The 23,554-nt window shown below is 44.3% G+C and overlaps 1 protein-coding gene and 1 long non-coding RNA gene across 2 annotated transcripts; both read left to right on the top strand.

Annotated features, from left to right (window-relative positions):
* Positions 1–1,984: 1,984 nt before the first annotated feature.
* Positions 1,985–23,031, top strand: KREMEN1 (kringle containing transmembrane protein 1). The gene is made up of 9 exons (XM_015878318.3): positions 1,985–2,175; positions 9,218–9,380; positions 9,767–9,858; positions 13,892–14,016; positions 14,343–14,496; positions 17,318–17,650; positions 17,987–18,145; positions 18,626–18,710; positions 19,407–23,031. Exons 1-9 carry the CDS (start codon positions 2,097–2,099, stop codon positions 19,567–19,569), a joined length of 1,353 nt encoding a protein of 450 aa, XP_015733804.1. The 5' UTR covers positions 1,985–2,096; the 3' UTR covers positions 19,570–23,031.
* Positions 15,086–15,518, top strand: LOC146759659 (uncharacterized). Its single transcript, XR_014949148.1, has 2 exons — positions 15,086–15,201; positions 15,299–15,518. It is a non-coding gene; the product is annotated as an uncharacterized LOC146759659 (long non-coding RNA).
* Positions 23,032–23,554: the final 523 nt, after the last annotated feature.

Raw genomic sequence — 23,554 nt, 5'->3', positions numbered from 1 at the left:
TTCAACTTGTGCTGTTCCCAAATCTGTACATTTTGTCCTTGCCTGTTGACACAGCCACAATTTCCCAGCAGTTTATGAATGAAAGACCCTAGAAAAGTAGAGTCAAAGAGCTGCAAGAGTTAGTAATTCCTCCACTATCAACAGGGGTTTCACGATGCACAACTGGCTTCCCAAACCCTTTGGGATATAGGCTGGACGCACAATAAATTAGCAAAAATGCCCCTTTGAGTATGTATTAGATGACATGGCATATACGAATCCAGTGTGTAAGTATCTTCATTTTTCCCCTGCTTTTTATATACCTCACAACAGCCAAAAGAGATTTCAGCACGTTTTTTACTGTATGGTTATGTACAATGGGAGCTTTCTGTATACAAAGAATTAGGTGTATCATAGTGTGTATTGATGTAACAGAGAAAGCACAGAAACTGTGTTTCGTGGCTGATACATTCAGAGTAGTAAAATGGGTCTCTCCTTTGTAGGTGTTTGAAGGTATCATTACATAGCAGAAGTATGAAGAAGCTGTAAGGGCAAGATGCAATGACAGGGGCTTCAAACTAAAAGAAGGGAGATTGAGGTTGGATGAGAGGAAGCAATTCTTCACTCAGAGGGCAGTGAGACCCTGGCAGTGCTGCCCTGAGCTGTGGGTGCCCCATCCCTGGAGGTGCCTGAGGCCATGGATGGGCCCTGGGCAGCCTGAGCTGGGGGCAGCCAGCACATGGCAGGGGTGGGGCTGGGGGGGTCTCTGTGATCCCCTCCAACCTCGGCCATTCTGTCATTCTCTGATTTGTGTTAGACAAAACAAGTCTAACTTTTCCCTCATCGCTTTCTGTTTGTTTGCTTGGTTCTTTTTTTGCTGTTGGTGTTTGCTTTCTGTTATTTACTTTATAGCTAAGAAATGCTGGCTCTGCTAAAATGCCTCACGACTCAGCGAAGAAACCTTTGCAGAAGTCTAGACTATGGCCTCATTATGTATACCCTTAAGAAATAGCTTTCCTGCCCACATGGAGGTAGAAAAGGAAGAAAAGGAAAGCCACCTGCACTTGTATTCACCATTTTTCAAATAGAGACAGTGAACTCATCCCCTCAGTTCTGTGCTCTGTCAGTAGCTGTGTATTTGCCTCTGTGTATGCTACGTTAACATAGACTCACTGAATGGCTGGAGTTGGAAGGGACCCCTGCAGGCCGTCTGGTCCCACTGTCTGCAGTTCCATCAGTGCTCACAGCTCCGTCTCTTGACCTATCTCCCCCGTTCTATTTAGAGACCATTTCCCCTTGTCCTATCACACAGAACCTGCTGAAGGCTCTGTCCCTTCATTCTTACAGCCCCTTAGACACTGACTCTCTCAGCCTCTCCTCGGAGGGGAGGTGTTCCATCCCTTGCTTCAGTTTTGTGGCCCTCCTCTGCATGTGTCTATGCACTGGAGAAGTCCGTGTGCTCGTCTCTGTGTCTACGTCCGTACTTATGTGTTTGAAGCTGAGTACTTGTGTATGCCTCCGGCTGAGTCCCTGCATCTCCCCGCACACCCTCCGGCCCGCGAAGGGCTGTATAGAGCCATAGCGCAAAGATTACAGCGGTCTTCTCCCCGCCCTCCCCTAAGGGAAGAAAAGATGCTCCGCATCTGCGCGCTCCGTTCTGCTGGCAGGCAGCCCCCGGGACCGCCAGGCTGGCACGGCCTCGGGGCTGCGGGGCTCCGCGGGGAAGGCAGAGGGACACGGGGGGGATGCCGAGAGCTCGGCGCTGCCTGCGGGGCTCTTTGGTTCCGTGACTGATCCGTGCGGGGTTCGCCCCGAGGAGCGCTCCGCGGAGCCCCGTCTGCGGGCGGCACGACCCGAACCCGTCGGTGTCAAACGTAAAAGCGGTTCCTCTCCGCGGTTCGGCGCCGCAGCGGGGAGCAGCAGGTTGGGATGTTGGTTTCTATCCTTTCCTGTCACATGGCTGGTAATAGGATCCCTCATCTGCCACTCGGCACCTCGCTGGGGCGCACTTACAGGACACATGCTGTAGGGCCTCCGCTTTCCGCACATCGCGCTGCTCCCGGCCGCCCGCGACCACCTCCGCTCCGGAACGCGGTGCGGCCCGGCGGCCCCGGCCCATGGAGCCGCCCCCTCTCGCCGCCGTCGTGGCCATATCGGGACTGGCGCTGAGCTGCTGCCGAGAGCCCGGTCTGTCCGGTGAGTGAGTGAGTGAGTGACACCCGGCGGGGACGCGGGGGGAGCCGGGCTGAGCGGACGGAGCCGCTCGCGGATCTTCTGGAGGGGATTGAGAGGCGACAGAGCCGCAGTTTGTACCCGAGCTCAGCGGACCCGAGGCTGGCACCGAGCTCTGCCGCCCGGCAGCACCGAGCTCTGCTGCGATCAGCCAGCCCGGGGCAGCGCGCTGGAGCTCGATGATCTTTATGGTCCCCTCCAGCCGAAGTCGTTCTGTGATTCTGTGGTCGGGTTCGCGATAACATCCCTTCCTTATCGCCAGCTCCGTGCGCGGTGCCAGGTCCGGAGCGGCTGATCAGGACGGTCCGAGATACACGGTCCTTCTGGATGTGCTCAATAGCTGAATCTTCCTTATTCTGCTCGATACAGGATTTGCACTGCTTCCTCCAGCTATGAATAGACGCTTATCTTCACATTATGTAGATACACCTAGAATCATAGAATGGTTGGAATTGGAAGGGACCCCCAAAGACCATCTGTTCCCACTGCCTGCAGTGCTCAGGGACACCCACAGCTCCATCAGTGCTCACAGCCCCGTCCCCTGACCGTGACTGTCTGCAGGGATAGGGAACCACCACCTCTCTGGGCACCCTGTGCCTCACTGCCCTCAGTGTGAACAACTTATTTATACCCAACCTAAACTTCCCCTCTTTTAGTTTGAAACCATTTCCCCACATCCTATCAATCCTACCATGTCTGATTATCAGACCCAGTACCATCAGGCTGTGTTTGATGCACTCTTGGTCATCTTTTCTTTATTGAAGAGTGTAATCTTTTTTCCAAACACAACTGTAGACGGAACACGCTGTGTAAGCAGCCAAGTTTCACAGCAGCTGCATGTGAGCATGTGGAGGATATATCCCTATAGGAGTGTTTGGTTCCTAGGCAGTGTAGAGACCTCTGTGCACATCCATGCTCTGACTGCATACACCCACAGCCACAATAACCCAATATTACAGTGAGTAAATATGTAGCAAAGATGATGGATCTAGGAAGCACAGCCACCTACCTTCCAGTCTGTATTAATTCAGTCACTGAGATCTGCAGTACTCAAAGCTCAGTCATACCATATTTCTCAGGAATTGAGGGGGGGAGTGGTGAATAGGTTCCCTATTGAAAGAATACATTGCCTAATTAAAGGGTTTTCTGAATTTGGTGCTTTTTGTGTTACAAAGAAACTGAGAAGTCTCTGAAATGTCACTTTCATTGAAGAAATGTTTTATATACGCAGTGCAATAGGCTGTCTTTTCTAGTTTCTATACTTATAGCCTTTTAATTTCCCACTCAGAAGTGTGTTTGATTTCCCCGCTTCCTTTCTCTGTTATCTTTCTGTTCAGCAGTAGTGGATCTCTATGCCTGTGGTTTCCTTCCTTATCGCTGTTGTTTCACCCATCTCTTTGTGTAAAGCAGCTCTGCTTTGTGTTCCTTCAGCAGCCATCATGCAAATCATCCAGCAAGCAGTTCTAAGCAGGCCGAGATAGTCACCCTAGGCACTTTGGGAGATCGTGCTCATACATGCACAGAGCCTAACTCAAAATCCGGAGTTATGAATGGATTTTGGTAGGGTGGAGCCAACGGAGTGGGAAGGAGGCTGGGATTACACGCTGCCAGCTGCTCATTTTGTCATATCACACCACAGCGGTTGTGCAATTGAGCACTCCCTCCATCTGCACAGTGGCTGAGGCCCACGCTGGTAAAATTTCCGGAGGGATTCGGTCTGCCACACTTGACAGTGGAACAACAGATTTAAAAGTTCACAAAGAAAACAAATGGGTGTATTAAGGAGCAGAAATTCCTCTGGGGCTACATCATGCATTCTTAGTTCCAGTGATAAAGAATCCCAGGACAAGTGTGGTGGTGGAACTGTACCTCTGTCTGCTCCCAGGCTGTGCCAATGGATGCTGAGGATGAGGTTTGACTCAGTGTCATTGGGGCCGCTCTATGTTCCGGACCAACATGAAATGTGACTGTTCTGGAGCAGCTGAGGACCTGTAAAGATGATGTGTGTGTGCCTGTGTGGGATGAGGGATTTTTAAGCTACATACAGAATGTGTCTATACTGCATAGGGGAAACCTTCTGCTCCAGTGCCCTCATGGCATCACAGCAGCCTTTCACTGGCCTTATCCTCCCCAAAATCATTTATTTTCCATCATAACATATTACGGAATAAGGTTTTTTTCCTGACCAATCCTATGAAAATACGCAAATGAACATTTGGTTCAATCAATAAAACTGCATCTTCAAAGAAAACCATTGCGCTACTAAAAATATTTTTAATAATGACCACAGAAGCCATATTTGTCTCTTTGATCTCCTGGAGCTTCTTCTGGTTTTAATCAGCATTCCCACATGCAGAATTGTGGCAGCCTATGATAATAGAATCTCTATTCGCTTATCCATAGGGAAACAAAAACGCTCTCATCTGAGGAAGGTAATTGGGTGCTGTGCCCCTTCCATCCGTGGGCCTCCGTCGCTGCTGGGGTGTCTTGGCATCAGTTAAGTGGTTTCTGTCCTTTCCTCTGTGCCTTACTCTCTCATTGAAGTGTTTCTGCTGTCTAATTATACCCTTTCAATCAAATTAGAGACTGCAGCATCTGGTTAGTGCCTGTAACTGTTGCCATCTGCACCTAGATACAGGGCTTGCGTTTAAGGAGGAGTGCTGCGATTACAGGCTGCAGCAAAGGCAAGGAGAGTAGTTTTGGTAGAATGGAAATCACCTGAAGCTCTTCTTAAAGCACTATTAAAATGTGTGCACCAAGCAGCTGAGACACAGTCCTTATTGGACTCAGCCCACGCTCTTATCCACACACATTTTGGGAGCCTTTCCTTATTGCTTCAGCCTTACAGAACATTTAAAGTTCTGGCTGTTGTGCTCCTGCCGCCAAACATCATATTTCAATGTCAGCCGTTTTCATTTAGCTTTGTTGATTCTTTTATCTGTATATCCTTAAAAGAAAATGCTGCTTCTTGTGGGGATGTTGCTGGTCAGATCTCTCCTGTTCTCCCTACCCAGAGCAAACAAATAGATAAGCAACTTCATCATTATTATTTTTGTTCTGTGAAATAGGAGTGAGTTTGTTACTCTGAATTTTCAGTCTCCCACAAAGCTGTGTATGCACCCCAGGCACACAAGAGCACTCTTACACCATCCTGAATCTCTGTCTCTTTGGTCTCCAGTTGGCGCATCTCTGAGAAATGATGGATTTTGAGGAATGCTCAGGGGACTTAACGTCAGATCAGAGAGTCACAAATAGCTTAGGATGGAGGGGACCAACCCTGGCCATGGGTTGGCTGCCCCCCACCAGCTCAGGCTGCCCAGGGCCCCGTCCATGGCCTTGGAGAGGAAGGATGTTTGAGAATAGCTGTTTTCTTTGCTTTTCCTCTCATTTGTGCAGAGGAGACTGCAGAGGAAATAAAGATGTTTGTATTATTTCCATCACTCATCTTTTGGCACAGAACGAGTATTTCTCAGATAACTGGACTTGCCATCAAGGACTTCAGAGCTGCAAACCAACACACGGGTGTCCATGTTAGAAAATCATTGGAAGCCAGTACACACTCTGTACCTTCAGTGTTTTATCATTGGTGCTTCACTCAGGATAGCAGTCGGGCTGTTACATTTTGCACTACCTTAATTTTTCAAATGATCTCCGAGCGGTGCCCATGTGGAGTGCAGGCAGCCATGCAGTCCCACAGTAACAAAGGCAGAAATGATCATTGTAAGGTCCCTACATTGAAGAAGAAACTGAGACAGATGGAAAAAATTTCTACTACAGCTGCTGTTTGATCTTCCAAATGTTGATCTGGCTCTAATAAAACTAATTGTGAACCTGTATCTCACACAGAACGCTTGCTCACAGTGGACAACCATCCCAGTTTGTTCTCTGCTTTTTGCTTTCTGGTATTTTCCACTTGGTAGGTACTTCTGTAGGCTCAGCAATCACTTAAAGGAAGAGTTGTTTTACTGCCATGGTTCTGACTCTGATTACTGCTATTTGCAGGCATCCCCCCAAAGCAGTAGATGCAGCAGAGCCAGTAGGAGGTTAGTGGAGGGAAGTCATGGTGAACAAAGACAAAGGTACTGAGTGTGCTGAGGGTCCTGCAGTGCTGCTGGGAATTCTATAGGGAACCCTACAAAGTGTAACTCAGTAGATCCCAAGGCAGAAGAAAGTAGGGCTGAGATTCTTTGTATTGAATGACAATGCTTACTTGAGACGTTTGTACTTCAGTGCTGTAGCAAAATAAACGTTATTAATCACTGAGCATTTTTAGCCATTATCCAAATGAAAATTTCCTACTAGGTTGCCTCTTAAAAAAAAGAAGAAAAAAAAGTATTTCATTTGATCACAGCTGCTATATTTCATCATTCAAAATAAAGCTTTGCTGTCTCTTTTCTTCTGGAATAATCAGTGTTTTTCCATGGTATCTCACTCCCTCCTCTAACAAAACTAATGAAGCAGTGGAGCTTCACCATAACCCAGGTGATACATGTCCCCCTAATCATAGAATCACAGAATGGCCTGAGTTGCAAAGGCTCACAGTGCTCATCCAGTTTCAACCCCCTGCAATGTGCAGGGTCACCAGCCACCAGAACAGGCTGCCCAGAGTCACATCCAGCCTGGCCTTGAATGCCTGCAGGGATGGGGAATCCACAGCCTCCTTGGGCAACCTGTTCCAGTGCATCACCACCCCCTGGGTGAAAAGAATGCCTCAGCCCCACACAGGAACAACGCAGGTATTGTTGCAGCCACCTATTATTACCTTCAGAGCAGAACACTGTAGCTAAGGGGAACAAAGAGAGATCCGGCTGCTCCTTCCACACCACATCCTCAAAGTACTAAAAAAGAAGAAAGGCTGAAGATGAAAACGAAAGGCGGTTGCTGCTGCAAGCTAAAGCACGGGCCAGTCTTAGCAGATCCTGCAGTGGGCCGATGTTAACTTCTGTTCAGTCTGTGTGCCAGATCGCATTCAGGTACTGTAGCATTCCTTACATTGCTGGGGAGATGTTAGGACACATTGCTTCGATTTGGAACTGAAAAGCAAGAAGAGCCGTAGCACTAAACTGACAAAGAGCACCTTTTCTGGCCATGTTTATCCCTCCTCACAACTGCTTTGTTGTATCATACATCATTGTGTCCATCCAGTTTATGTTTTCCTCCTCTCTCCTATCAAGTTCTGCTGTTTATTTTGCTGTGACAGGAAAGTTGTGGCGTTCATTCCAAAGCAGGAGAAGCGCTAAAGGACAGTGGCAGCGCCTGTGACTCACAGTGTCTTTTTTCGTATGTTTACACAAATGTTTGTGGTGACTGAAATACTGGAAATTCAGATCCGTGTTTTCAAGGAAATGCACGTAGCCCACCCGCCCGGCTAACGAGGCTGGGTTCATTAAAGTGAGGAGAAGTGTTAATCTGAAGCTTGTTTTTTGCTCGATCAGATAACTTTCTCGTCAGGAGCACCGCGCCAGGGCCAGGTGCAGAGCTCTCCCTTTCCTTCGGGGCACTGGAGTAGAATATCTCTGCAGCTGTTCTATGAGAATGAATGCTATCAGATAAAAAGAGAGAATGCTGTCAGATAACATGGAATGCTGCCCAGCCTGCAGTTAGGGACAGACGTTTGTGACTTCCCCCCCAGTAACACTACCCAGCACATGGATGTGCTTACAGCCACCTAAAACAGGATAACATTTTAATTGTATCACAGAAAATTGTGTTTTAATACTATTTTTAAATAAATTCATGGATGATAAGCGTTATCAAATAGGATTGACTATATGTTCTTTTTGGACAGGTTGCCCAAGGAGGTTGTGGATGCCCCATCCCTGTAGGCATTCAAGGCCAGGCTGGATGTGGCTCTGGGCAGCCTGGTCCGGTGGTTGGTGACCCTGCACAAAGCAGAGCATTGGAACTAGATGACCTTTGAGGTCCTTTTCAACCCAGGCCATTCTATGATTCTTTATGGTGATTGTTTCTGGAAGATGAGATCGGAGTAGGTGTACCTCTTTGTTGTAGAGGAGTTGGACTATAGGTGAGCTGTAAATGTCCCTTCCAACTCAAGCTGTGATGATTCTGTGAGAACTACACAATGGCTGATGTTGGAAGGGATCTCTGGAGGTCATCTTGTTCATCCCCTCACCTCAAGCAGGATCACGTGAAGCAGCTTATTAAGGACCATATTCAGAAGTATTTTGAATATCTCCAAGGAGAGAGAATCCATCACCTCTCCAGTAGACTTAGATCAGTTACCTTCATAGGGCATCTTTTAATTAAAGAATTTTTCTGAATCAGGATATGAATGTTTGCAAGATTCATATCTACAAAATCTTTCATTTTGCAAGGTACAGATGTTCTCAAATGAAGTTAATTTGGAATGAGATCTGGGCAGTGTGCTGTTAAGTAGCGTACTGATAACATCAAGTACTGTCATGTTTGGAAAATCAGCAAGTTACAAATTCAACCCAATTAGTAAAACACAGAGAAAGCAGTAAAAAGTGTGATTTCTTTTTTTCATTCAGAATATGTACTTGATTGTATTAATCACGTTTCAGTCCTAACCACGGTGTTTTATAAAGTATTGAGTAAAAATCATAGAACCATGGAATGGTTTGAATTGGAAGGGACTCCCAAAGGCCGTCTGGTCCTACAGGGACACCCACAGCTCCATCAGTGCTCACAGCCCCATCCCCTGACCGTGGGTGTCTGCAGGGATGGGGCACCTCCATCTCTCTGGGCACCTTGTGCAGTGCCTCACTGCCCTCAGTGTGAACTTCTTCCTTATATCCTGTCTAAATCTCCCCTCTTTAAATAGTGAAATCATAATCCTTTTAATAGGTTTTTGGCTCTGTGAGAAAATTTAGAGTGCCAACAGCGTCCTCAGTTGCCTATACAATGGAGGAAATCTGTTAGTGAAAGGAAACTGGAGCATCGAGAATGGGAGAGAGGGCAAAGGAAGAACAAGTAAACACCAGATCTACATATATTCTCTCTTTCCATTTCCATTTCTTCCCAGAATGTTACACAGCAAATGGGGCTGATTACCGTGGCACTCAGAACCAGACCTCCCAGCATGCAGGGAAGCCTTGTCTCTTTTGGAATGAGACCTTCGAGCACCCTTATAATACTTTGAAATATCCCAATGGGGAAGGAGGGCTTGGTGAGCATAACTACTGCAGGTAAGGACTATCTCATTGCTACCAACATTGCCTCGATGCAATTTAAAGTAGTTGGCACAAATTAGAAGCACGTCAGAACCATGAGTATCTACAGGCCCTGTTTTATCCTGCAATCAGAGCGCTGAATCTTTGGCTCAGCACACAAGTACCATTTGTAGAATAATAGAGAAGTTCTGTCTGAGGCATCACAGCACGCTTCACGTGTGCTGTAACTACAGTGATTTGAACATCTTGTCCACTTCTGTTGTTTTCTTGGCCTGTAAGTTCAATAGGTTAAATATTAGAGCAAAAATAGCATGGAACCCAGGTTCACTAAGATTTATTTTTACATGCTATTTGAAGATAACTGATTTTTCACTCTCTTTCTCTTTTTTTTTCCCCCCCAGGAACCCTGATGGAGATGTCAGCCCATGGTGCTACATTGCAGAGCACGAGGATGGAATATATTGGAAATATTGTGAGATTCCATCCTGCCGAAGTAAGAGAACCATGTAATTAGTTCAGGCCTGTGTCTCTGCCGAGCGGAGGTTGGCAGTTATACAGCAGTGGGTAGTGATTTTCCAACAGAAACTAGGACAAGGCCAATCAGCTTATTTTCATTTGCAAACTAAGCAATATTTGAAACGGATCTCTGGAGTTAATGACAAGGTTGCTGTGTAGTTGTTCCTCCATCGCTGCTCTCATCATCTCCTCTCAGAATTACTGGCTTACGTTATTTATATTAAAATAGAAGATGGAGAAGCACTCAAAACATATGAAGTACTTCTAGTTTTCTAGATCTGATGAAATACACCGTTAGCTTAATACAGTCTAGAGAAAAATGGATAGGAAGTGATTAATTAGGTTTTCAGAAAGTTGTTTATGTCTCCATCACTTGGAGTTCATTTGTTAAATGGGTAGCATTAGTTTGGTGTGAATAGCACACACCTATGGAATTTCTAGGAAGAAACAGGGGCAGTAGAAGTGGACAGAGGGAAAAGATGAATAATTCAGACAGCTCAGAAGTTATTCATCTGAACATTCCTTCCAGCATCTGATATTACCGATACTGCTTAACTTATCCAAAATGCATTTCTTCTTTCATGGTTCGTGTCAGTACGCTCCCAAATTTTCACTCCTGAATGCTCCAGGATAAATTCTGAAGAATCACATTTTAAACATATTACTCAATATTAACACCCATAATTAATCATTCTATTAAGTTATTAAGATGTATTTATCTCCTAACTTCTGTGCAAGCGTTCTCTATGTCCAAGAGACTGCTTCTGCATACATTGTAAAGTATCAGAGCAGTTGTACCGATGTCAGCTTACTTCTGATTGTAGGAAGTACCTTTCAGAAGGACACCTACAATTAATATATTTGTCTGGGTCCCAAATTAAAGAGTTTGCATTTTCTTTAAAGACAGACTTTAAGCGAAGTCTGGATGTGTCACCAGCAAAGCAGATTCTCTCCACTTCATTTGTTCTATGCAAGGAATCCTTGTAAAACAAATCTCACTCGCTTTCTCTATGATGGGGGGATGAGGATTTATATTTGGACGCTTACTTGCACAGATAATCCAGATTTATATTTACAGAATACCCTTTTGACCAGTAGCAGCTGTTTTGAGCATTGCACTGAAACTGGATACTAGAAAAAGGAATTATAGCAACAAACTGCACACTACAAGTCCATCCAAGTCTTAATGCAAACTTCATGGTTTATGACGTTGTGTAATTAAAAAAAACACACACTTACTCCTTACCTTATTGTCTGCTTTCAGTAAGCACAATGATAAAGCTCAGCCCCATCAAAACTAACAAACCCGTGAACTTCATAATACAAAACTGAGTTTTGCGGTGGAGTAAGAGAGCAATTTTGTAAAGAAAACTCATTTCAATGTTTTGGGGAGTTAAAAAATTGCGTCCTGTAAGCAACCTTTCCATAATTATGTCTGCTACTAGAAAAGACACGTATGACTTAGTTAAAAACCATACCCACATCACGCCAATATAACACCAACAGCACGAAACTTCTCTGTTCCCTAGAGAGATTTGCATACAGTGATTCACTGCAGCTACAATTGAGAGTCTGTGATCTTATCACACCTCTTATTCACATGTACTTAAAACAGAATGCTTAATTCAGAAACACATTCTGCACTTGTAAACACGCTGCATAGAGTTTAGTGATGGTAGGTGAGAATGGCTGCCATAGTGCAAAGGACAGTGGTGGTCCCAGTAGGGTGGTCCCAATGGGTAGTGTCCCACTAGGAGCTTGGTCTTTCTTTTTTTCCCTTTCCTTTTCTTGGTGTCTTGCATGCTGGTTTGGTTATAAACAAGTAAAAAGGGAAAAGGCAGCTTTGAAAGGTCAGAGGAATTAATCTGCCACAGAAATATTCGTATTATCCATATGTATATATAATACATACACATAGGACTGTGGGATACCCTGGGTTGGAGGAGTCCTTGGGACATCATCGAGTCCAACCTGCTGCCCAAAGCAGAATCAGATAACGCTGTTATGTTTATATCAGCTTTGCTGATTAACCTTCAGTAGCAACACAGCAGTGTCTCAGGTTTAGGACCAGCCCATCAGAAGCCATAGGAAGAAGGGGTGCAGCAATATCACGTATGTGTGGTAGTCAAAACTTTCTGATTCAGGTCATTTAATCATTTGATGTGGCCCTACCCAAGTACTTCTACCTCTCTGCGGAGCACGTAGCCATGAGGTTATATATTTTGTTGATTTAATATCAAAAGAGATTTTCTTGGAAATTGCTGCCCAGTCTTGGGTTAGACTCCATGAACAACTGCGTTATTCCAAACCACGTGGCAGATTTTGTTTGTTAGATATGAGAAAGCTGAAAGCTCAATGGGACGCGAAGGAAACCAATTGGCTTTAGGATTTTACCCAGCTGCTGTGCTTTATTTAGTTACAAAGTACAGAGTTTTCAAATGGTTGAGTCTGGTTTCTTTGCATGGCAGACGCTGAAGGACTAATCTTCTGGAGACATGGCTGACGGTTCTCACCAATAAAGCTATTAAGTAGATATATATATATTAATATGTGGTTTTAGAAATCCCAGGTCCTCTAGGAGAAGGAGCTGGACTGGTGGCGAGGAACTGTTTTCTGGGCAGTGAAATAATGGGCTTTAGAGAAAACTGAGCTCTCTGAGAATTATCTGTCCAGATGTACCCAGCTGGGTGGGGTTGTAAATGGGAATTTCCAAAGGTATGTTAAATCAGGCTGTAACTTGAATTCACAGTACTTAGAAGCTTGTTGCTGCGAGGCATATCCAAGCCATAAATCCATGCAAGCGTTTACTGTTGAAAGTACATCATTCTTAGGAAAGAAAATTATTTTATCGACAATATTTGAAGTAACATGATCTAAGAATTAAAAAGAAAAAGCAACACATACTTGAATTTGATTCTTCCCAACTTTGTTCTTTTCTTTGCTCTTCTTTCTGGTACCACAGTCATCCTCAAATGCAGCTCACTGAGAGCTATTCCAAAAGAATGGGGAAAAGATCATCTGTGTTAGAATGGGACAAATAGAAGTTGTGAATGTAGGGAACTGTTTCAGGGGGTCGCACACGTAGGTAGGTAGAAGGAAATTCACCAACAGGATTTCACAAACACAACACAGAACTGCTTTCAGGGCTGCTGTTACAGGATGGCTCAGTTCAGAAAGCATCACTGCACTCCTCTTGAATGCACACGGGAGGACAGAAACACAGAGGCACTCACTAAAACAAAGGGAAACAAAGCAAAATATAAACCAAAACTGCGATGATTTTTGGAGGTTCCTACCGACTAAATTCTTCCATTTATTTCCATCTCTGTAATTCTTTTCTATTTCACTCCAAGTGTGAGAGCAGACATGACAATTAGACAAGGGATAATTTTATGCCCTTTGCACAGAAGCATATCCATATCCCACGCTGTTTCTCTAGAAGTCATGGCTAAATTCCAGTGATTAGATGAAAAGCCCAGAAACAAAACAAAACAACTCATGCACTGAAGAAAAAAAAAATCTCTCTTTATGACCACCCATAGTGATCAGTGAGCCCTGAAACACTGATAGGACAAAGGGAAACAGTTTCAAATTAAAGAAATGGAGAGTTAAATTGGATATAAAGAAGATTTTACACTAAGTATGATGAGGCACTGCACAGGGTACCCAGAGAGGTGGAGGTGCCCCATCCCTGCAGACAGCCACGGTCAGGGGATGGGGCTGTGAGCACTGATGGAGCTGTGGGTGTCCCTGAACACTGCAGGCAGTGGGACAGATGGCTGCAGAGTATTGCAGGTATATTGCTAAGAGGCTGTGATGCTGTTTCATCACCTGTTATTTATTCCCAGGAGAGTTTGGAAAACATGATGTAGAGTAATATTTTTCATGGTGTAAAACCAATACTCAGTGACATGGCTGATGGGCATGGTGGGGCTGGGTTGGACGTGGTGGTCTTAGATGTCTTCTCCAACCTTAATGTTTCTATGACTGTTGTCTGTTATTCTTGCCAGTGCCAGGGAATCTGGGCTGTTACAAGGATCATGGAGAGCCACCAACTTTGACTGGCACCAGTGAGACCTCCAATAAACTCACTATCCAGGCATGCATCAGTTCCTGCCGAAGTCAACAATTTAAGGTGATTTCTTTGAAATACATCTACAGATTGTTTTGAAAGACTAAACCATGGGTGTCCGACCTTTTGGCATGCTTGGGCTGCACTGAGTGAAGAGGAATTGCCTTGGGCTGCATATGTGCTACTCTAGCTGCCCTCTGTTCCATCTTTCTTGCTAGTTTTAAGCAGGATCCTAACAGCTCAGCTTGTGGTGGGACCTCTGACCGCAGACTAATCACCCTTCTCCCAAGCACAGGCGTTCTGCTGCCAGCTTGCTTGTTCCCACAACCTCCTGCTGTTGCACCTTTAAACATGACCCCTCCCTTCCTTATGCATCTTTGTTGTCAAAGTTTGCAGGCATGGAATCAGGTTATGCCTGTTTCTGTGGAAATAACCCTGACTACTGGAGATACGGGGAGGCAGCCAGTACGGAATGCAACAGTGTTTGCTTTGGAGACCATACTCAGCCTTGTGGTGGGGATGGCAGAGTCATTCTTTTTGACAGTAAGTATTGAAACAGGCTGAGTTTTTCTCAAAGGAGAGGCCTCAAACGCTGAGCAAATTAGGGGAAAGGGCTTAAAGGCAATGAGAACTGCTGCTCAGAAAAGCACCTAAATTCAGTAGAACACGAAGCTGCTTTCCACTTCAGCTTAGAATTCCCATCCGTGAAATAGCTCTTCAAAGAAGCAGTGCCTGCTCAAGGGACTGACTCATGCTCCAGGGATTGTCTCTTACTTCTCCAGAGCTGGTGCTAACTCTGCTCTCACAAACACTCTGTTTTTCCTAATTAAGCCAGACAAGACGTGCTATAACCCAGTTACACAATGCAAAGCAACAGAGAAGAACTGGTCTGGGGAAGGGTGTACAGCAAAGGTACAAACCAGTTATTCTGCTGTCACCGATTTCATAATTCCTAATACATGGAAATCTTCCTTCCCACTACTTGATGGCCACTGGGGGTCCCTTCCAACTCAAGCCATTCTTTGAACCTATTACACTACACTGTTTTCAAATGCTCCCCCACTGGAGCGTTATATTGCTTTCCATATTGCACTAGCATGCAGATTCATACTGTTATATCCACTGTTTCCTTCTGCTCTTGGCCTCATGAATTAATGACAAGTAGAAGCATCCTCTGTGGCATTTCTTCTTTGAAATGACTGAGGGCTCAGCCAGCTGTTAACCTGAGCACCTGCAATGCCTTTTCTGGTGAGCAGAAAAAAGAAGTCATTCTGGTAACTGCCACCTGTTTGGTTTTGCTGATTAGCAACACCTGCTCATCTCATTCCTCTTCCCTTCATTCAAGGTCACTGACTTCTAATCTACAGATTATGTCATACCCCCAGAATCTCACTCCTGATACCTGCTGGCTTCTTGAACTCATCAGTTCCAAGTCCTTTCTACACACAACACTCTCTTATCCTTTTTCTGCCTCTTCCCCATCTACAGAGTCCCGTGGGCTTCATTGTAACATCCAAATGTGGAGGAGAGATGGGGACAATAAAGATGCAATGGCAGGCATTGAAGAGTTCTGTTTCCTTACCCTAAACTTCTTACACACGCACCCATTTGTAACATTCAGACCCGCAACACAGAACTCTTCCAGTTCAGCATAGAACTGGAAGGGGAAGGCTGCCTAGACTGCTGTGTGTGCCCCATCCCTGGAGGCATTCCAGGTTGGATGGGGCCCTGGTCAGCCTGAGCTGGTGTGGGGCAGCCAGCCCACAGCAGAGATTGAAGCTGGGAGAGCTTTAAGGTCCCCTCCAACCTAAAAGCTATTCTGATTCTCTTATTCCATTTCCATTCCATACAGGCAGCTGCAGTACTTTGTGGAGCACTAACCACTAGCATTCATATCACCTATTTGAAGAACACCTTGCATTTCAGTTGTTACAAACAGCACAGCCAACTGTGGCAACACCTATAAGCCATTTGCAAAGAGCAAATGATACCCCACTGTCCAGTTTCAATTCTAGCAATACAGTCTATTCAAACAATTCAATCTACTCAACTACATCACCAGCTGTTAGCACGGAGTGAGTGCCAAACACAGATTCTCTGTGGGCCTTTGTACCTCAGTGGGATCTTTCACATTCTTTAAATTCTCCTTCTTTCATGCACTTTCAGTCCCTCTGTGGGGTCCCTTATAGTGCAGCACTGGTGTGAGGTTTGCTGCTATGACGAGGCCGTGCTGCAGAAAAAAAGGAGAAGTGTTTTCACTTTATTTTCTGGCAGACATGCTCTACTTCTTCTCATTCCCCCAGCTTGCTTTTAATTTGCATTTATTAAAGGCCTTGCTCAGAGCCCTGCGAAACACTTCAAAATGTGTATTTACTTTCTCCAAGGACTCCATTACAGTGCTTTAAGCTTTCAGAGAGAAAACCTCTATGGGGGAGTGATCATTCTGATTCAAACAGTTCTGCCTGAAATATACTATTTAATATTGAATATTCAATATATATATCTATGTATATAGAAATACAAACACATGCACCATTCGTGTTGGAAGGGACCTATAAAGGTCATCTGGTCCCACTGCCTGCAGTGCACAGGGACACTCACAGCTCAATCAGTGCTCGCAGCCCTGACCCCTGACCATGGGTGTCTGCAAGGACTTCTTATATATGCATATATGTGTATATGCATCAAGTCAGTTGGCTGGCATCAAAGTTCTTCTCTATATTCACTGTTGAATAGGTTTGCACTATGACTCTTAGCACTCATTAAGGAATATTAAAAGTGTCACTGGGCACATATTTGTACTGAACTTAAAGGACCATATCATAGCAAGTAATCTAATAGATTTGCATTAGACTTTATAATAGGCGCATATTCAAGTTACTTAGTGACAATAAGGTTGATCAGTATTTGGAGATTAGGAGAAAGGATGCTTAGAAGGCACATATAAATGTTCAAAGGGATTGTTAATGAACTGAAGCATCATTCACATGAGGGCATTATTTAGCTCTAAGAAAAGAAGTCTCGGGGTTGGGTTGGGTTAATAATGCGGATAAATATCTGATGTGAAGGTGTAAAGATAAAGCCAAACTCTTCATTGTGATACTTCTGTGTCAGAGGAAGAGGCCAGAAGGAACATATCCCAAGCAAATGCCATGTAATATATTGTTCCCAGTGTTGTGGGAGCTACACAACCTGAGGAAGAGAGACATTGGTGGAGCAATGCCCTGATACATAAGACCCACCTGAGTGCATGCCCTGAAATTTGTGCATTCAGGTTCCACAGAGCAGGAAAGCTGTGTGTGATGGATGTATGGCCTGCACTGGTTTCTCTTAATTTCTTTTCCCTCTCCTCTTTGTTTCACAGCCCTTATTGGTGCCTGTGGAGGGAATTACACTTCTGCTACAGCTGTGATCTATTCCCCAGATTTTCCTGACACATATGGCACAGGCAAAGTTTGTTACTGGACCATACAAGTCCCAGGAGCATCTCAAATCCTCTTCAGCTTTGTCCTCTTTGAAATCAAAGATGCTACAGACATGGTGGAATTGCTGGACGGTTATACCTATCACGTTCTAGCTCGTTTTAATGGGAAGAATCGGCCTCCCCACACCTTCAACATCTCCCTGGATTTTGTCATCCTGTACTTTTTTTCAGATGAAATCAACCAAGCCCAGGGATTCGCCATCAGATACAGAGGTAAGAGGTCAGCCTTGTTCTTTGTGCATTTCGGTGTGTCATTAAAGCGGTGTGCCTTTGGTTCACCTGAGCTCTTTCCAATGCTGCGCTCCACTTATCTAGAAAGTCATCAGGAGAAAATACTGCAGAGCCCTTCAGTCCCACTGCTCTGACAGCACTGGAAACAAAAACTCTTCACCCCTTCTGGGTGAAGCTTAAGTCTGACACCAGATAGAAATGTGCTCCTTGCAGTTCCCTAAATGAACCAGAGTGAAACACATTGCTGTAAAGTACAAAGTAAAGCCCAATTGCATTTGTTAAGAAGTCGCTGGTGCAATCACACTGTTGTATTTTCAGCTGTGAAGGACAACGTGCATCAAAACAAGATTGTAGTGAATCAGACTCTTTCAGAGAAGAGAAATGAACACTCAAATTTCAGCATCAACACAGCTCGGTCATCAAAGATACTTTACGTCATCACGACCAGTCCAAGCCATCCCAGCAGCTCCATGCCTGGTAATGTCATCTCCAGTTAAAATGAGATTCATTTGCTTTGCTTTATTACTTTGTAGAAGTAGAAAATCAAATGGGAAGTCAGAGCACTTCAGTAACCTTGGAGGTGGCAAAAGGTGCTGAAATAAAAGAGCATACATTGATAGGGTCTCGACTTAGCTTGGATACTGCATGCAGCTCATATATCCCAATGCAGAAAAGCTACTGCAGTTCTACAAAGAGGGTTATAGACACAGATGGAGCAGGTGAATGGGCAGGGGAGGCACCACTGAGATGTGCCACATGTCTGGAACTTGCTTTTATGGCATCTTTGCATTTGAATTTCAAATAAATCTCCTCTCTTCCCTTTTCTTTTTCCCTTTTTGCCCCTTTCTTTCTTCCTTTCTCTCTCTCTTTCTTTTTTCATTCTTCTTCTCACTTTCTTTTCTTTCTTTTCCATTTCTCTTTCTTTTTCCATCTCCGCCTTTCATTTTTCTTTTCCAGAGTGGACAATATACAGCCTCACAGCGCTGCTCATCCTAAGTGTTACAGCCATATTGGCCAAGATATTTCTCCACGTTGCCATGAAGTAAGTATAGAGCAGAGCTGTCCCTTGTGAACTGACATCTCAGCTCTGTACCAGTTGCAGCACACTTCACTTCTTTGCCTCCTGATACTTTCATATTGATCGGATTCAAAATCAAGTTATTTGATACATATTTATATCCTCAACAGTACACTAAGTACCTATATGCAATATATACATAATATGGGTGTGTATATATAGAACCATAAAATGGTTTGAGTTGGAAGGGACCCCCAAAGCCATCTGCAGTGCTCAGGGACACCCACAGCTCCATCAGTGCTCACAGCCCCATCCCCTGACAGAGGGTGTCTGCAGGGATGGGGCACCTCCACCTCTCTGTGTGACCTGTGCCTCACCACCCATATTAATATTGACTTTCTTTTTATTTTTTTTAAGCATTTTCAATATATAATTAAGATCACAAACGTAAGAATGTATATTATGACATGACACAGAGTATAACTTTTAACCCAATTACAAAATGGATTTTATCACTATCTTTCTATACCATCATTTGGTCAATAAACAACCAACCAACCCTTCAGATCCTGATATAGCTGCACAGTACGCAGGGGGAAAAGTGTCATAGACATAGTGGAACTTGTCAGCATTACCAGTACAAAAATTACATTAACACACTAATAGTAGCAGCTTCCCTTGTACCTTAGCACTGATCATGAGGTAACGCTTGTTTCCTAGATCCCATCAGATCCCACCTGCAAACGAAATAGAGGATTCCAGTGAAGTTACTGCTGCTGGAGAGATCTGGAGTATATTCTATCGGCCATCCACATCAATATCCATCTTCAAGAAACAGCTGCGAAGTCAACAAGACGATTGCAATCCACTGGTGGGAAACTGAGGTGTCTTTTATTTTACAGGGGCCAATCTTCTTAAAATCCAGGTGATTTGGGAATAACTTGGTTTTTTTCCTCCCACTCTCATGCTTGTCTTCCAAAAAGTCAATTCCCAAAGTCCTTGGCGTGACTTTGTCTGTCTGCTGTTCTCTTTTTTATACTGGTGGCAATGGATTTTAGTGATGCAATCGTTTCCAGATATCTGGAGCTCATCAAATCTGCAGCGTTGTCAATTACCGCGAGAAGAAAGCGTTCCCCTGCCCGTGAAATTAAAACAGAGCCACATTTTTAAGACTAATGCCCTTAATTGCCAAAGAACTAAAACATCAGTGGGGATTTGATCTGCAGAATAACTTCGCTTTGATTGCAACAAGCAGCATTAACTATTTTTTCCTCTTTGGTAGAAGACGTGTCCACCTACAGTGCTGACTTCTCATCCCACCGCTGGGGATCAGCAGTGAGTGTGTCAGCCTCAGCAAGTCCAGCCCTGCGAGATACTTAGGAAAATAAAGGCAGTACAGATCAGATAAGTTGCTGGGAACAGCTGGCATTCATGAGCAGCTCCTTCAACTATGTCAGGGAGAAGTCAATGAGAGCCATTAAAGTACAGTAAGTCTGGTTAGGACAAAGGGTGTAAATATGAGTTTAAATATACTGATGCTCAATAACATGAGTGTGCAGACACTATTCAGTGTGTCTGCAAAAGGTAACAGAGACAAGCGAGAAAACTGTCACTGAGTTTACATTCAGCATTTGCCCTTTTGTTGTCGACACCAAAAGCTTCTCCCTTCACGAGGACTGTAGATTTCATTGAAAGAAACAGGGCATTTAAAAATCAAACAGTGACACGCTGTGCCTTGCTGCTCCGAAAGTAATGCCTCCTGTTTCACGGCATTGGCGCAATTGATGTCAGTGGTAGACGTTGGTGCTACAGCTGTAGAGATTGAAGCTTCCCACCAGTATCCCATTCCATTGCTGTGTGATGGATGGCAGCAGGGGGGCACTCTGACAGGATGGTGTCTGATGTGAAAGTGTGTATAAAACAAAGATATATCAATGAATTCTGCCATGCAGAAAAAAATGGCCCCATCGACATTCATAGAACATTCATGGAGACCCAGCAGTGGATGTGAGCACAGTGAGGGGTGGGTGGTGTTTCAGCACAGCAACAGTGGGTCACTTCTGCTGGCGCAGGCTTTTATGTGCACGGCATGCAGACTCTTGCTCATCATTGGTGAAAATGCATAGTTAATAGTGGTGACTATGTTGAAAAATGGTGCTTTATAGCTGAGAATTTCCTCTGTCGAATAGTGCTATCGTGCTCTTTGTATCTGCTGTAGTTTGTATGGAAATAAATAGGAGGCATTACTTTCAGAGCAACCTACATAGATCTAGACTTTGCCTGAACTGAGTTAATTCCAGCTCCATTTATGTACCACAGATGAGTGCCAGACAGCTGAACAACTGCACAATAAGTGCTTAATAGAAACAGAACTTCCCTAAGCCAGCAATTATGGAATTGTTTATATCAAAAGTGGGATATCGTGGAAGCAGCTTGTACTTTCTTGCATAAGCTGCTGGAAAGGTTACAGGAAAAGTTAATCACAGCATTGCCAACCAGTAAGACAGCAAGAATTGGAAAGTATGTTGGTTCTCTCTTATGTGTCATCATGTCGGACTAAAAAACATGGGACTATTTCAGACTTAACAAGACATTGAAAACTGCCTTCACAACAGTCAGTGCTTATGAAGACCTGTAGCAAAACCAGTTTGCTTTCTATCTGTGCTTAGTCTGGTTCACTAATGGAAAACAAAGAGAGAGTCAGAATAAAATCAGATCCCAAAGAGTTATGCTATGAGCACAGCGTGAGGAAGCTTTGCCTTCTTGTCTTACCAGGAATTCTCCAGCAGCCCAACCTATGCAGTCAAAGGAAAATTCATAAAGCACATAATTAATGCCAATAACTTGAAAGAACACCCAGCGACCGATTCCTACTTACTGCAAAAGTAAGGGCAAAAGTAATTTTTACATCTCTTCACGCTTCAGTGGTTTGGTTGTATGTGGCCAATGTAATTGGCACACATTTAAATGGCACTTTATCATGTTTGCTATAAGGGTTTAGGAGGAGAAGAAAAGCCTGACATGCACAACTGTTATAATCCCACATGATTCAGCACACACAAATGCCTCTGTGACACTGACAGCTGCCCTGAATATCACGTTAGCATTTGCAGCATTGACTTAAACAAATAGAAAACAACTGCAGAACAGGAATTGATTCGGACCTTTACCTGGATGGCCTTCTGAGCTCTTACCCAGCAGTTCCCTCAGTAGGTTGGACAGGCTGCAAATATGGCATGGGCTGCAGCCTCCAATGCCTTGACAACAAAACCATCACGAGGAGCCATCTCACACACATTCCAGCCCCTGTCCTGGTGCCTTCCTTGCTGTGTTGTGCTGCTATGGTTGGCTACGTGGTGATGCAATACACTGTTAAAAATTACCTTTGCTTTTTCTTCCTGAGGTTAGGGTAGAGTAGGATAGGATAGGATAGCATAGCGTGGGGTAGGATAGGAAGGAATGATCAAATGGAATAATAGAACAGCAGAATAGAATAGCTCAGTTAGAAGGAACCTGCCAAAGACCATCAAGTCTCCATGGCAGACCAATAGTTAAAGCATGTTGCTAAAGGCACTGAGCAAATACTCCTTGAGCACTGACAGGCACAGCGTTGCCCTCCCCTTTCAAGAACTTTCACATCATTTTTATATCGCAGAGACCAGAACCATATACAGTATCCAAGGTAAGGCCACACTATGGCTAAACATAGGAGAATCACCTCTTCTGACAGGCTGGCTGCGCTATGTTTAATGCACCCCAGAATGTAATTTGCCCTCTTGGCTGCTACCATGGCTATGGGGAGAAGCCATAGGACAAAGGGTGCACCAGGAATAGGAGCACTTTGCTGGTACCTCACCATTTTATGAAGCTGCCTCCTAAATATGTGCAAAAAGTTATGGGTGCCCCATCCCTGGATGCATGGTGAGATGGGGCCCTGGGTAGCCTGATGTGGTGGGGGGCAGCCAGCCCAAGGATGGGGGTTGGAGCTCAATGATCTCTAAGGTCCCCTCCAACCTCAGCCATTCTATGCAGCACGTTGGTGACATCAGTCCAGAGAACATGGCGGCCAGCAGGAGGGGTGGCCTTCCCAATTGAAAATCTACTTTTAAAACAGTTTGTTGACTAAATGATTTTGTATGTACTTTTGTCTTAATATTTTTTACGTTGGAGAGAAAATAGAGACTATAATTTAAAAACAAACAAAAAAAAAGTGTGATGTCATAGTAATATATTTCTATGTGTATAGACAATTATTTAATACAGGATATTCTGCTTGTATCTTGCTAACGTTTCATAGGAAGATGTTAGTTTACACTCCAAAAAATAAATTTTCTACACATTGTAATCATGGGGAAAAAAACAATTGGAATTTATTGGTACGTAGGATAGAAGAGCATTAAGAGTAACTCAGCCTCTCAGTTTGGTAGCAGTGATGAAACAAGTGCTTCAGATGCCCTTTCTTCCTTGGAATCTCATGTCTAGCTTGTAATTGTATTTGGTTGTTCATCCAGTTCTGCTAATTAATGTGCATATACTCTTGGGACCATTCTAACATCCAACATCTTCAGCTATTTTATCATTTAAACATTAACATCATCTGACTCAGGGCTTTATAACGCTGCTCATCCAGACAACCCAATAGCAATGGACTCTGTAGCCCAGGATCCCCTGGAAATGGTATAAATATGAGATTTTTACTGGAAAATGAAGCAGCAACCCGAATGCATCCAGGCCAACACACCAGCAGGTATTGGCTGCCGCTGAGTGAGCATGGCAAGCTGTTCCAGTTTCCCCTTCTGCTCACTGAGCCTCCTCAGCCATTGCAAAAGACTGCTAAAGATTTTCTAGTGAACCATTTTACCAGATGG

Source organism: Coturnix japonica, chromosome 9 (genome assembly GCF_054131305.1).
Source record: "Coturnix japonica strain WE chromosome 9, WE-NBRP24, whole genome shotgun sequence".
Lineage (NCBI taxonomy): Eukaryota > Metazoa > Chordata > Aves > Galliformes > Phasianidae > Coturnix > Coturnix japonica.
Note: the sequence above shows the minus strand (reverse complement) of the source record. Positions and strands in the feature narration are given on the sequence as shown.

Coding starts and splice junctions, on each gene's coding strand:
- KREMEN1 (XM_015878318.3), top strand. CDS start 2,097: ATGGAGCCGCCCCCTCTCGCCGCCGTCGTGGCCATATCGGGACTGGCG. Junction 9,381..9,766: donor GGTGAGCATAACTACTGCAG/GTAAGGACTATC, acceptor TTTCCCCCCCAG/GAACCCTGATGGAGATGTCA. Junction 17,651..17,986: donor ATTCGCCATCAGATACAGAG/GTAAGAGGTCAG, acceptor TTGTATTTTCAG/CTGTGAAGGACAACGTGCAT.